The following is a 13,761-nucleotide window of genomic DNA, read 5'->3' as shown; positions in this document are numbered from 1 at the left end:
ACATCACGAGTATGAACCCAAGTACACAATCCCATAAGCTAATTAATAATGCAAGGCAGTCCTTAAACCTACAACCCAAATCATAAATGAGCAAAACCATGTGACCAGAGGGGTGTTCCATCAACGCAGCTTGTCGCGGGTTCGCTTTCAATGATGGCTCAGACAACGACAAACTTCAGCATGGTGATTTTTTATTCACACTAAGTTCCCCCAAACAAGAGTGGCAAAAATATTTACAGTACAGGAGTGGGAAAAAAACCCTAATAACAAAAAAAAGTATTTACATGACAGGTTTCACACTGGCAGTTTGTCACCCACATTGTTACTTAGCCACGACCAAAAACCCAACCAACCTAAATGAGCAGAGCTCCCCCTTATATATTCTTAGCCCCTCCCCCGGGCAAACCAATTACCAAATTATAGCATCCTACAGTCAAATTTGACAACACAACAAACATAAATTCAAAAATCAATGATACTTCGCATAAAAGAAAAATGGCACTAATCGCCCTTCATACAGCGATGGCCAAATACCCCCAAACCAAAATAAATCATAAAATATCAGTTCATACAATGTCGATGGTATAGTCCATGGTCACCTGACCCTCTTAAGCGCGCCACCAAGCGCTATATACGATGTGTCCAGGAAGTGCCTCAGTTTGGCCCATGCCCGGAGGCAACCAGAGGCAGCAACAGCAGGTAAGTGTATATGTGTGTGTGTTGCGTCAGCGCCGAGTGTGCACCCTCGAACGCCTAGCGTGAAGAAAAGAGTTCGGACAGTGGGGAAAGGTTTGTGGGAGTGCATGACCGCAGGACACAAGTGCGGGCCTGCAAGGAACAGTTTTAACTGAAGCATGGCTCCGCAGGAACAGTGGGAGCGCTGCGCGCTGTGCGCTCCCGGCACCGGCGCTTTCTCTCCAGCCAAGAGAGAGAGAAACGCACGCCGGTTAGGGCATGATGGAGCGTTCACGGGCGCCCCGTCACACAGCTAAAGAAAGCTGCACTAACTTGAAATGGCCTGGCTAGAATTAACTTCAACTTCCACTTGAGGCTCAAGCCGTTCACTAACACAGCTTAGTCAACACCACACCATGCAGGGTGCGTGTGCATGGAGGACATAAGCAGCCCAGACCAGTCGATTATCGAAAAGCTGATACTATGTTGGAAAAAGAAGTGAAAAATAAAGCAGTGTTCTTCTCAGCAGCAGAACAAACACTGCTGATGGAACTATATGAAGAATATAAAGCAGTCTTCACTGAAAAGGGCAATACTGCCAATTAACAACGTGAGAGAGATGGCTTGGCACAAAATTGGTGACTTATTAAATTTCCATCTGGAGGTAGATGGTCCTTAAGGTTGGAAGAGCGATTTTAGCACTTGAAGGTTCCATCTGGATTGATGAATCTGGATGAAAGTGAAGAGTAGTACTTGTCCCTATTCACGGGTTTAACTTAATTTGTTAATAAATGAGCATTCAGATCAGTGACTGTGGCTATATCATCAGTAGGCTAGATAAGATGTATGTTTAAAATTATGGTGTAGGCAACTTAAGAGAACCAACTTACCATTATCAACATTATCACGTACTCTTTGACACATTTTCTCTTTCGCAGAATGTCCATTTACAAGCGTCAATGAAAGTTAAAAAATAAGAAGTTATAAGAATAAGAAGGATATAAATACAGTGGAAACTGCTTATAGTGATCACGTCTGTCAAATATCATGGCGGATAAATATTATAGCCGATTTCTTTATTTTGCATGCAGAATACCATCTAATTGACATTTGTATATTTGCCAACATGAATATAAAGTAATTAAATGGACAGTTTAGCTATTTACTGAATTTTATTGACTGTTTCAAAATACAGTAGAGCTGTTTCAAAGGCAGTGTGCGTATATTTTTGAAGCAGCGGGGTTCCTGACTTTTGCCAATGACAAGTTCCTTCTGTTCCCCAGCGGCAGAACAGACAAAAAGAGTTGTGATCCTTTCCTTATATTTCTTTCCCCCCTTTTAATTGTTATAAGCTTTGACAAGACTATGTTTGTCATTGAGAGAAAATGACTTTCTGTCTCTATCATGATTTCAATGTGCATGGGGCACCAGCCTCAGGTGGGCAATAATGGTGTCACAGCTGTTTATCATTGCTAGCCCAACTAGTCCAATTACACCAGGCCATAATTTCATTTTCAGTATAACTTTAGCGTTTAAGTTGAATTTGGCCAGGGTTCCCCAGTTGTCTCAAACTAGTCTAGGTCTGTTAGCTCTGTAAACATAACTAACGTTAAACATAACTTGCTCAAGGTGAAAGGACTTGGCACAGCAAGTGGGGTCCACAACAAGGAATCTTTTGGAGTTAATAAGTAGATATCTTGCAAATGGGTCTCCCAGTACCACCCCAGTACCAGTTACCACTACTCCAAGACCCCCCTAACCTCCTGCAAACAGAGAGGGTGACCAAGAGAGTAGGGTGCAAGAGCAGCTTACAAGGTGAATTGGCAGGGAATATTTAAGGTCCATGAATATTGATTTAATTGTTGCTGTTTATATTGTCAGGAGGGAGGTACTGAAATTATATGTAGTAGCTACAGAAGTATAGGTGATGTGCACAATGGTGCAGTTACCAATATCACTCATTGCACTACCCAGTCCACTCAGCCTGCTATTTCATTTGGTAAAAATTAAATCTCCCAACAACTTAGAAATGTTAAGTTAATGTTAAATGTTAAGAAAACACACTATTTGTGATTGTATCCAAAAGTAATGTATATGTTCTGGTTTTGCAGACAAAAAATAAGCATAGTATGCTATGAGCATAAACACGATAAAACTGGGGTAGGGCAGAAAGCAAATTGTTCAGTAAACCTTTTAAGCCGTCATGTACTATGGAAATGTAATTTATATGCTCTCTCCTGCCTCTACCCTTAAACCTCTTGATGCAGTCGATCATTTCACCCTTAGGTTCATAACTGGGGAAGGCTTTAAAAATGCATCATTGTATACTATATGAGAAATTTTGGTGGCAGTTGTTGGCAATAAGTAAAGAACAGCACTGCATTCTATTTATTTACAAACCACTTCTTGGCAAACTTCCTGGATATCTCACATGTCTTTTTAACTATAGATCAATGTCACACTGCACTATGTCCCAAAACTATTTGGTCCTCGAAAATTATCATGTTAATACTGAGATTGGGAAACTGGCTTTTAAATGCTATGCTCCACACAAGTGGAACAATCTGCAGAAGTTTGTAAAATTAGACAAGCTAATCCCTTTTAATCATTTTAAATTTCTTTTGATGGACATAGAGCAGTGTGAATGCATGTGTTTTTTAATTGATGTTGTCCCTTATGTTGATGTCTTTGGCCTGTTTGTTGTTGTTGTAATCTGTTTATACTGTAATTTTTGTTTGCTTTTATTGTTTTATATGTAATTTTATTGTTTCTATTGTTCTTATTTAAGATTTGTTGTTATTGATGTATGCTGTAACTTTTGTGTGCTTTTATATGTACTGTAATCAGGACGTCCTTGTAAAAGTGAGCTTGCTCTCAACGGCCCTCCCTGTTTAAACAAAGGTTATAATAAAAATAAAAATAATAAAAGGAATCACATTCAATAAGTAGATTCAATAATGGATTCAGATTTGAGTAAATGTTTTTGAACCCCAATCCTGTTCACATATTATCACATATTATCCTGTTCACATATTATTATTAAGGCAAAAAGCTCCTACTCAGAGCAACAAGACTGCATGGCAGTACACAGACATTTATAACATAAATGATATTCCAATATTTTAATGAGAAAAAGCTTAAGGTTTCTCACTTCAGCCATTTGCATTATTACATATACTACCATCTCCCCATAATGCATCTGCGTCTGAGTCTCAGCTAGTGTTACACAACACAAAACCACAGGCCAATGACAAAAACAAATGCCAGCCTTTAGGAGTTGGATTCTTAAATTTGTTTTCCAAAATATTAATAGAGAGGTTTTATGGTGTGATGCTTAGAGTCCACTATACAATTGCAGTGTAAATACATTCACTTTTATTGTGTCAATATATACTGTCACATTACTGACAATTCCATAGTCTATTTCTGCACACCAAACAGTAGGTCAAAGCAATTTTGAGTTAGCAAAATCACCTTGGAATATTCTTCCAGAAATTATCATCCTGAAAGCTGATCTGAACCAGCTGTAAAAGAAAGCATAAATAAATGGATTGAGCATTGAATTAGACAGTGTTAGCCAGTTAAGTGTTTCTATCACAGGCACTGGTACTGAATCATTACTAAAAGGCAGAAAGGTGATAAAAATAAAGAAAGGAAGCCAACACATCAAAAAAATTCCCATCACAATGGACAGACTTTTGGTGGCCTTTCTCTCCATCTTACTGACTTTGGGTCCAGACTTTGTGCTCTGGATGCTGCGTGCCTGTCTCTGTGCAACAATAAAAATCTTCAAGTAGATACAGAGCATTATGATCACTGGGAGGTAAAAAGATAAAATAGGTCCGATGGTGTTTGCCATGAGAACATCAATTAAACACCTTTCCTCACATTTTTCACTGTTTAATCCAGCAATTATGACAGCAATTCCAATCAGAACAGAGATGCCCCAGCTCACCAAGATCATGATCACAACAACATGATGATTTATTTTAGTCCTGTAAGTCAGAGGCTGACACACTGCATAATATCTGTCTATAGAAATACAACATAAGTTCAGAATAGAACATGTGCTCAGTGATATGTCAAAACTGCCTCGAATTTTGCAAAATAAATCCTCGTGATACAGACATGAGCTAAGAGAGAATGCCATGCTGAAAGGAAAGACTATAATCCCAACAAGCAGGTCAGCCACAGCTAGAGACAGGATGAGGTAGTTAGTAGGAGTGTGGAGCTGTTTGAAGTAAATGATAGAGATTATTACAAGAAGGTTTCCACATATTGTGACAACAGACAATAATACAAGGAAGATATATAATAATATACATATAAAGGAAGGGGTATTTGCCAGTATGTACTTGAAATGATCTATTTCATAGCAGGGATGTATGTCAGTCACGTCAGTCCTGTTGACATTGACTTCTGGTTCCATGTTTTTGAGTTCCTACAATTCAGTAAAATTCATATTAATAGCAATATAAAGAAAATTGCATCTAAAATAATATTTCAGTCAGAAACAATGTCATACCTATTAACCCCTCAAGATTGTCCATGCATGTGCCACTGTACCGAACCTTAATACTTATCAACCTCTTCCTTATTAGCATAATTGTCAAATCAGGGATGGGAAACCACATCCTGATGGCATGAGACGCAGAAGAGCAAAGATAATTATGCACTGTGTGTATGCATGTGTGTGTGTGTGTGTGTGCGCGCACGCGTGTGCATGTGTCTGTGCACGTAGGTGTGTGCGTGCAGTTTTCTTGGGATGCCTCAATACAAATCCATATCCTCATTTTACCAAACTTTGATTTCAAACCCAGGGAATAGCAGGAGTGTTATTAGGTAAGTAGGTGGTGCCTGCATTAGCCCTAGGCCTGTGTTATGAAAGTTATGGTTGGAATTGTCCTGATGTTGTGAGAGATGAACCCAATGAACACAAACAAGCCATAGTTGCAATATAATCTCAGAATGATAGTGATATTCCATTCCCATGCTGAATTTTCTGCCATTAATAGAATATTATATTCATCATATCCTTAATTTCTCTTATTATATTTCAGGAATGGTTAGATCAATGAAGGAACCATCTTTTCATGTGTTGAGGTGCAGCTGAGTCTTGTCTAAGTTTAGCATTAAGTAGCAAGCAATTATCCATGAAATCACTCACAGCTAAATTTTTAAACCTTTACTTTTGACCATAGTATTACAACTGGCAGTGCATTTTGTATGTGTGCATGTCCATTGTAGAATATAAAAGGATCATCTACTTTTCTAGGCAGATGGTCTCTACCCAAGCAGATCTGGAGTTAAAGTGCTAATAGACCATTTTGGCACAACTTGCAACACCCATCAGCCAGGCTGACGATGTTGCACCCTGACACACAGCAGCCTTAGCATCACAAGGACAAAACATCACAGCCTCTGTGTCTTATTTATCATTGTAAACTTTTTAAGGAGGGGGACTACTTTATGTCAATTGGTAAGTATATCATCTGAGCGCACAAAAATGACATGAAGTTCCCAAAGGCTCCATTCTTGAGCCTCTTTTGTTCAACATCTACATGCTCCCACTAGCTCAGATTATTGAGAACAATAAAACATCTTACCATAATTATGAGGATGACACAGATTAACCTTACAATATTGACAACTGCAATTTAATCACTACGTAATAACCGTTAAACAAAGATAACACATAAATAATTGTGTTTGGAGCCAAAGATGAACGATTAACAGTCAGTTTTCACCTTCAATCATCTTGGTACATATAGTCATGGACTCGGACCTAAATTTTAACATCCACATTGAGACAATCACACGTAAGAGTATAATAAGAGTATATCAAGACTTATCTCTCAGTAGGATTTAGAAAATCTAAACATGCATTTTATCTTAAGTAGGCTCAACCACTGTAATGGTGCTTTTACACGTCTCTCCAAAAAGTCAATCAGACAACTACAGCGAGTCTCACTAAGACCAACAAAGTGGATCAAATCAGTCCAGCTCACAGATCTTTGCATTGGCTTCCTGCATGAGAATCATGAATTAATTTTAAAATACTACTAAGAGAAAACAACCTGAAAGCCCTCTGAGAAGCAGGGTGAAAGATGGGCCTACCAGGACGGACCAAATATCTCAGAGGCTTGTACATCCATCAGGGGAGAAATACATGTGGAAGAAAGCCTGACCAGCAACCTTGCACTGCTCCAGCAGGTCAGACGAAAGGGACCCAAAGCCAGGTAGAGAACCACTGGACCTAATGTTGCTGGGAGGAGACCAGCAGAGGAAAAATGCCCGGGATGCAGTCAATCCTCTGTGAACATGAGCAGCCTCTGCACCCAAGCCAGAAGGCACAGTAAGATCAGTGGCCAAAGGTGAGCAACCTAGTGGAATGGCAGACACTTGATGAAAACTTGTGCAGAATTTCAGAGCATTCCCTGTGAGGAAGAGTTGGAAACAAGCTCAACGGGTTTGCTGACATCGTATACGACGAGGGCAGAGGAAGGTTTGAAGAAGCTAATCATGCAAACCACAGCTCTTAAAAGGAGTCAGAATGGAGGGAGAAGTACATCAAGCAGCTGATACACAACAGACGCCAGCTCAGCAAGTATTGGAGAAAATCTCCACCAGAGCCTATTGGAAATGAGACACTCACAGTTGGAACTGGGAAAAGAACAGCAGTCTACTGTGTCAGTACAATTTTGGTTTATAGCCTCCCACCACCCCACCTCCTCCACATAAAGATAATTGTCAACTTTTATATAAATCATCTGAAATGCGCCACTGCTCCTCTCCAGGTTATAATTACTGCAGCCACTAGATGGCAGCTGTCACTCAAATGGAACTATATGTCATTCTTTGGCAAATGAGATTACGACGTATTGTGTCATTTTTCTTGGGAAGACTCTCTCTCTCTCTAGATCAAGGATTCTCAAAGTCCAGATCTCAGCATCCGGACCGAATGGCAAGTCCAAATGGCAGCCCATACCTTGTGTTATGAATACAATACATTATGAAGTGTAACATTTTCTATTTTGAAATAAATTTTCCATTGATCAACAAATTGTTAGTGACATTGAATATACAGTGCAGCAGGAAATCATTCATAGGAATACTGGCCCCAGGTAAATGTGGTTTTAATGTGGCTTATTTCCCTATTGTTGACATTGTTGTCATGGCGATGTTAACTGCTTGTTGTGTGTTGTTGCTGCTGAGTGCACGCATTAATGTCACACCAGAGAATTTGCTCTCAGCTTCTAAATCACAGATTGCTGAATTAAAGTCAGATGCGGACCTTTGATTAATATGTTTGAGAACCCCTGCTCTAGATATTGTTTATTTCCAGTGTATTGTCTATTTAGAGTACCAGGTGTAAGCAATCTGTTCACTGTTTCCACCCTGATGAAGACCCTGTGAGCTTGAAACCAGCCGGCGTTTTAGCAATATGCTGTGCTGCACTGCATTGCTTAGGTTGTGCAGCAGACCCAGCCATCTGCAAAGGTAGCCACTAATCTGTTTTAAACACTTGTAGAGGTGTGGCGGTAAAAAAAAACACACAGAAAATTACAACATTTACATTGTTTGTTTGTCTTTAGGTAAAAAATCTCCTTGAGCATATATGATACCACTCACATTCAAATGGCATTTCTGAATAACCTAACTATTTTTAACCCCAACCCCATTGAGGGTTAAAAGGGTTAAAGTATCCTGAGCTGTTCAGTACTGGCACTAATCTCTTTACAAAGAATCCTCAAGCTGAAATACCTAAACTGAATCATCAGTGTCACTGATTGTATTGTATTGATTGCACTGTGTCATTTTTTGCACTGGAACTCCAGTCGGTGGTTACTGAAAACTCCTTTGCCAGCTCAACAGTGAAATACAATATGTTACTTCCTGTTTAACAGCTTATTGAAAAGCTGCAAAGGCAAGAGAAACTTAATACTGAACTGAAGACAGTCAGAAGTAGTATTGTAGTGTCACAGGATTATGAACAGCAATACAATTGCTTACTAATATGTGTGTGAACCTACATAGCCAGTGACTGCAAATCTGTGAATAGATCAAAATGACTCAAATCAGCAAAGTAATTCATAATTTCCATCTCCAGCAACTTCTTTTAACTCTATTGTTGATTATTTAACTGGATCTGTATTTGGATCTTATGGCTTCACACTTTGCTTCTCTTATTTACTTTTATCACTGTAATGTTTGTTTTGCTTCACACTGGTATCAGAAGCAATATCATGATGTAAAAAACAAAGCAATCTCACTACTTTTTTTTAAATCAAAAGTTTAATGTACATTAATCCAAATGCAGACTTGTGTCTTCATGAATTTGTCTCCAGTTAGATTCTGTGATGCAACAGCCTTCAATTAGAGGTGTGAATGTATGGTGTGGTTGTTGGTCCCTCAGCTACCTTTGTCCTACACACACACACACACACACACACACACACACACACACACACCTCCTGCCTGCATCATCTCACCTCTTCAACCTGGGTCCTCATTGTTTTCTAGCAATAACAAAACTAATAGAGCAAAACATGATCAAGGCAATTTAATGACCTTAACAATAACACAATACACCCTTTGGAAAACACAGAGTCCAATTAAACAAGGAACAAAGAACAAACAAGAAATCTGAGCCATCTTTCCAGGGAATATCTAAACTCAAGTCAAAAATTTCCACGTGAATGGACTTTGATAGTCTATGTTATAGTTATGAAAGCACATAACTAAAATGATGCCATCTAGTCACATCAAAGCAGCATCATCCTTTACTGACCAGTTGACAATGAAAAAAGAGAGAAATGCAAAGAATTTTCATCACCAGTAATTAATAAGAACTAATCAGAGAAAGTCAGAAAATGTCAAAGTGTACATCTATATAAGATGTCAATGTCTATGTACAATAGAAGCCTGGGTTCAGATTGACATCAGCACTGCATAAAAAACCCTGATTTATTTCAGTGAGACCATGGCATAAATCTGTTGTCTCTCTTTAGGTAGGGAATCTTGCCCTTGAGTGAAAGTGTGGTTTCTCCAGTATGATTAACTATCTTTGGATCAAGTATACATTTGGATCAAGATCAAGTTCATGTATTTAACACATAAACTTAACAAGACCTAAGTAATCGACAATCAAGTTCAGTCCCAAATGAGACTTGTTGGAAATATATAGTAACCAACAAAAATTAGCCACATTGTTGCCCAGTACCTCCAGCTTTAGATCTTTAGACCTATAATACTATAATACTTTCTCACAGATCATTTTTTAATGTGTTGGCTATAAATGGTACATACTGTATAGTGAATATATCCGGTAAATACATACAATAATATATTTTTACAGGGTAAAATTAAAGGAGAAGGTCAAGACGGCCCAGTGTTCAGCATTGTTTTTAATTACTAATAAAATATATATCTACACCAGATCAGGTCACAGGTGTTTTCCATCAGCTGTCAAGGATAAACTAGCTGTTGTGACATCACTGATTTGATTGTGTCCAGAGTATCATTCCTGAAAGTTTTAACCTTTAAGGGACGGTGAACCTTCCCTATGTGACCCAGTTTAGATTTGATCATATTCCATGTTCCCATCCCATCATTCTATGATTAACTTGTAGAAGAGACTTGAATTTTCAAATGAACTTTCTGATCCACCACCTCGGTGATTAAAATCTCATTTAGTTTAGGCAGCTAAAAACTGCTTGGTGAAAGTTAGGGAAAGATTGTCTGCACAGTTCAAAGAGAACAACACTGAATGTAGATAAGAGCAGAAGGGACCTGAATCAACCATTAGCTAAACCCTTCCCTTTGATGGTCAATAATGACTTATCAGTGGTAACAAGACGTGACATGACTGATGAAGCATTGGCATGGGATTGTAGTAAGAATTTGGAGGCTAGTGTCTTTTTAGCCTTTCCAGGCCCAAAACCACAAGAGCAAAATTGTGAGGAATGGCATAAACATTATGCTTGTCTGCTCTAAAATAAGCTGCAATCATTTGCATGTCCAGCTAACTAACTAGCTTACTACCTACAGTAGTGACTGAGCATTGCTTCTGAGGCCAAAGAGCATATCATTACCTAAACAGCTAACAGTTGTGGGGCTACTGGTTACATTGAAAGGACGGCTCCTTCATCTGTGTAGTATTTTCCCCATTGTCTGGAAACCAGGAAGATATCAGAGTTTAGGGTAACGTTAGCAGCTATCCTGCTTTTCATTGGATTTGAGGACGTTTACACTTTAGCAAGCCCAGCCAAATAGCACCCTGTATGTGAGTATATAGTATGAGTATGAGTATTTATAGTACTGGTATTTATAGTAGAGTGCTGGTGTATGCTTTGAGTCATAATTTTCACTTAGAATTTGCTGATGTTTGACTTCTTTTTTAAACTGCACCTGAGATTCTGTAGCTCTGTCCTTTCAGTTTGAAGATTTGGGCAACACAGCTCAGGAGGCTTGTATTATTTTTCATACAACTCCTGAACTTATGGCTCGATCTTTCACTATATCACAGCTCACCTGAGAGCCTGCAGCTCCCCTGTCTGAGTGCCTCTGTGACACCAGAGCTCACCTGAGAGGCTGCAGCTCACCTGTCTGTGTGTCTCTGTGACACCAGAGCTCACCTGAGAGCTTGCAGCTCGGCTGTCTGTTGGACAAGCTGTGGACAAGCTGTGTAACTAATTTAGCTTATAAATAATGCCCACAACATAATGATCCATATACAACAATGACTCTGCCCCTGATCCACTTATGGAAAATGGGAGGGGTGGGTTTATATTAATATTTCTCCTAATAATGTCACAGAAGATTAGTGTTTGTATTGATTAGAGAACATTCTTAATTTAATCTCAATTAATTAATTCTTAATCTTAATCTCAACTGTTACTCACACTTTGGTTCTTCTTTTACAAAGGATCTGATATCTTAATTCACTTTTGGGAGTCATTCACTTACAGTAATAAAGTTGCTTCATAAAATTACATGTCTGACAATACCTTAGCTAACAATACCTTACTACTGACATCTAAATATAAGATCAACTGACTGGTCACATGACTGAGTTAGTGCTAACTTCTCTCACACTATTCTGACCTTAAAACTTGAGATTCTGCCTCATAATAACAATTTATGTTGCCTGGATGTCTAGTGCTGGTTATGATGAGAAACTAGAACTAAGACGAAGTAAGATACTAAGCGACATGTGGCAATCAAATAGACAATGACGAATGAGGAGATACCTGGCTGGGCACAGAAACTTCTGTCTGAGGTGGTTGACCTCAAAGATTTGTTTGAACTAAGATTTGATGAATTTGGCAACTCAATGAAAGACTTGAAAAAAAGAGACAGGGGCCATCCTGAACAGAGTATACCAATGCAGAAAAAAGAATCAGAGACTTAGAAAATCAGAATGCTGCTGACAGTAAAGTCTTGAAAGGCTCGACCAAAGGTAAACATTTAAAAAAAAAATTTAACCGACCTGGAGATGCATATTAGGAGAAACAATTTAGTTTTCATGGTTCTGGAAGGAGGACTGGAGACAGGTAACTCACACAAGATGATGGGTGACATACTGAGCTATATCCTGGACCTTACAGATAACCACAGTCTATATCCTCACCTGGCACAACCAGAGCCACTGTGCCTCTATCTCATGCATATGCTGAGGTGGAGTGACAGAGAAAAGATCTCTGGAGTCGAGGCAAAGAAAAAGACAGCTGATCTGGAGGGGAAAAGCGTTCCGGGTATATCAGGATTTACCAGTGGAGATTAAAATGAAAGTTTGTAAATACATTTTTACAGATGTAGCCAAACAGCCTGTGTTGAAAATGTTGTAGTGATCCTCAGTAGGAAAACTGATCATAAATGTAGGCCTTAACATTAGGAAAGTAGAAAGTAGATAGCAGAAGTAGAAAACAGTAAATTAGGCACATTTAGGTACAACAACACATTATTTTAATAATGGTGAAGAACATGGCATGACAGGCAGACCTAAAATACTGATAAGCCTGTGTGTGTGTTTCCATAAAATGACAGAATAAAGAATAATATAGTATAATCATATATAATAAAATAAAATCAATAAAACAGTATTTGAAAATATATCTAACAATAACATCATATTTAACAATATGATAACCAAATAGGGGAGCTGCTGCTGTTGATGCTGCTGCTGTTGATGCTGCTGCGATTGCTGTTGCTGCTGCACAGTTCCTTGCTGCTTCTCCAGGATCTCCCTCACCATCTTCTCCACTGCAGCCTAGGTCAGAGGGGACTCCTGGAGGCAGCTCTCAGCTGATGGTGTGGCTGGAGCTGGTGGATTCACCAGAGCTGGGGGCAAAGTGGTGACAGAGACACTGACTGTTTGACTCCCTGCAGTCAAACGCTGCCACAGCTCCTGGCTCCCCAAGATATTCTCAGGGCTGGTGTTAAGTGAAGTGCTGGCATTGGTCTGTTTTGCCAAGTACTTCATGTAACGTGAGATGTGCTGCTTTGTTTGTCCCCACGGCAGCTCTGCATCAGGGCTGCATAGTCAGTTTCAACCTGCCCCAGGAGGTCCTTTGCTGCTCTGTGTCTGGCCAGCAGTTCATCGATGGCTGCTCTCATTGGTGCTGGCCATCTGTTGTGGTCCAGTACACAAAGACCAGCCCTCCTGTCTTGACTGGACCAGTGCAAGCAGCCCTGGGAGAAGCAGCCAGCGGCAGTGGTGGTGTCTTTTGGAGATCTTATTGAGAGAAAGTAAACAGGCGAGAAACAGACAATGAAAAAGGAGGTATGGAGGTGAATGAGTAATAAGCTCTATATTAAGCATGATAGAGATGTCAACTACAAACAAACATTTATTTGTAGAAGTATGTTTGACTGCAATAACAGGCCAAATTACAATTAGTGATTAGCTGGCAAACAGCTGGACAACACTATTAGACAATATGTGTAAAAATCAAGTTGAATAAAGATTACCTGTGAAATGTCTCCCTTTCTGACATCTGATGCATGGCGGAAAGGGGGGAAGTGAAACACCACAGGAGGGATAGACCGCAGCTGGACACAGGGCTTCTCTGTTTTTACAGCAAC

At 39.4% G+C, this 13,761-nt stretch overlaps 1 protein-coding gene across 1 annotated transcript; it reads right to left on the bottom strand.

The window, feature by feature from the left end:
* Window positions 1–4,064: 4,064 nt before the first annotated feature.
* On the bottom strand, window positions 4,065–5,104 carry LOC137169566 (trace amine-associated receptor 1-like). Its single transcript, XM_067572837.1, has one exon. The coding sequence runs from the start codon at window positions 5,102–5,104 to the stop codon at window positions 4,121–4,123; it is 984 nt and encodes a 327-aa protein (XP_067428938.1). The 3' UTR covers window positions 4,065–4,120.
* Between the last annotated feature and the right edge of the window lie 8,657 nt (window positions 5,105–13,761).

This window comes from Thunnus thynnus, chromosome 18 (genome assembly GCF_963924715.1).
Source record: "Thunnus thynnus chromosome 18, fThuThy2.1, whole genome shotgun sequence".
NCBI lineage: Eukaryota > Metazoa > Chordata > Actinopteri > Scombriformes > Scombridae > Thunnus > Thunnus thynnus.
The sequence above is the reverse complement of the archived record's forward strand: the minus strand, read 5'-3'. Positions and strand labels throughout refer to the sequence as shown.

Excerpts from the sequence above, each read along its gene's own strand:
- LOC137169566 (XM_067572837.1), bottom strand. The coding sequence starts at position 5,104 with ATGGAACCAGAAGTCAATGTCAACAGGACTGACGTGACTGACATACAT.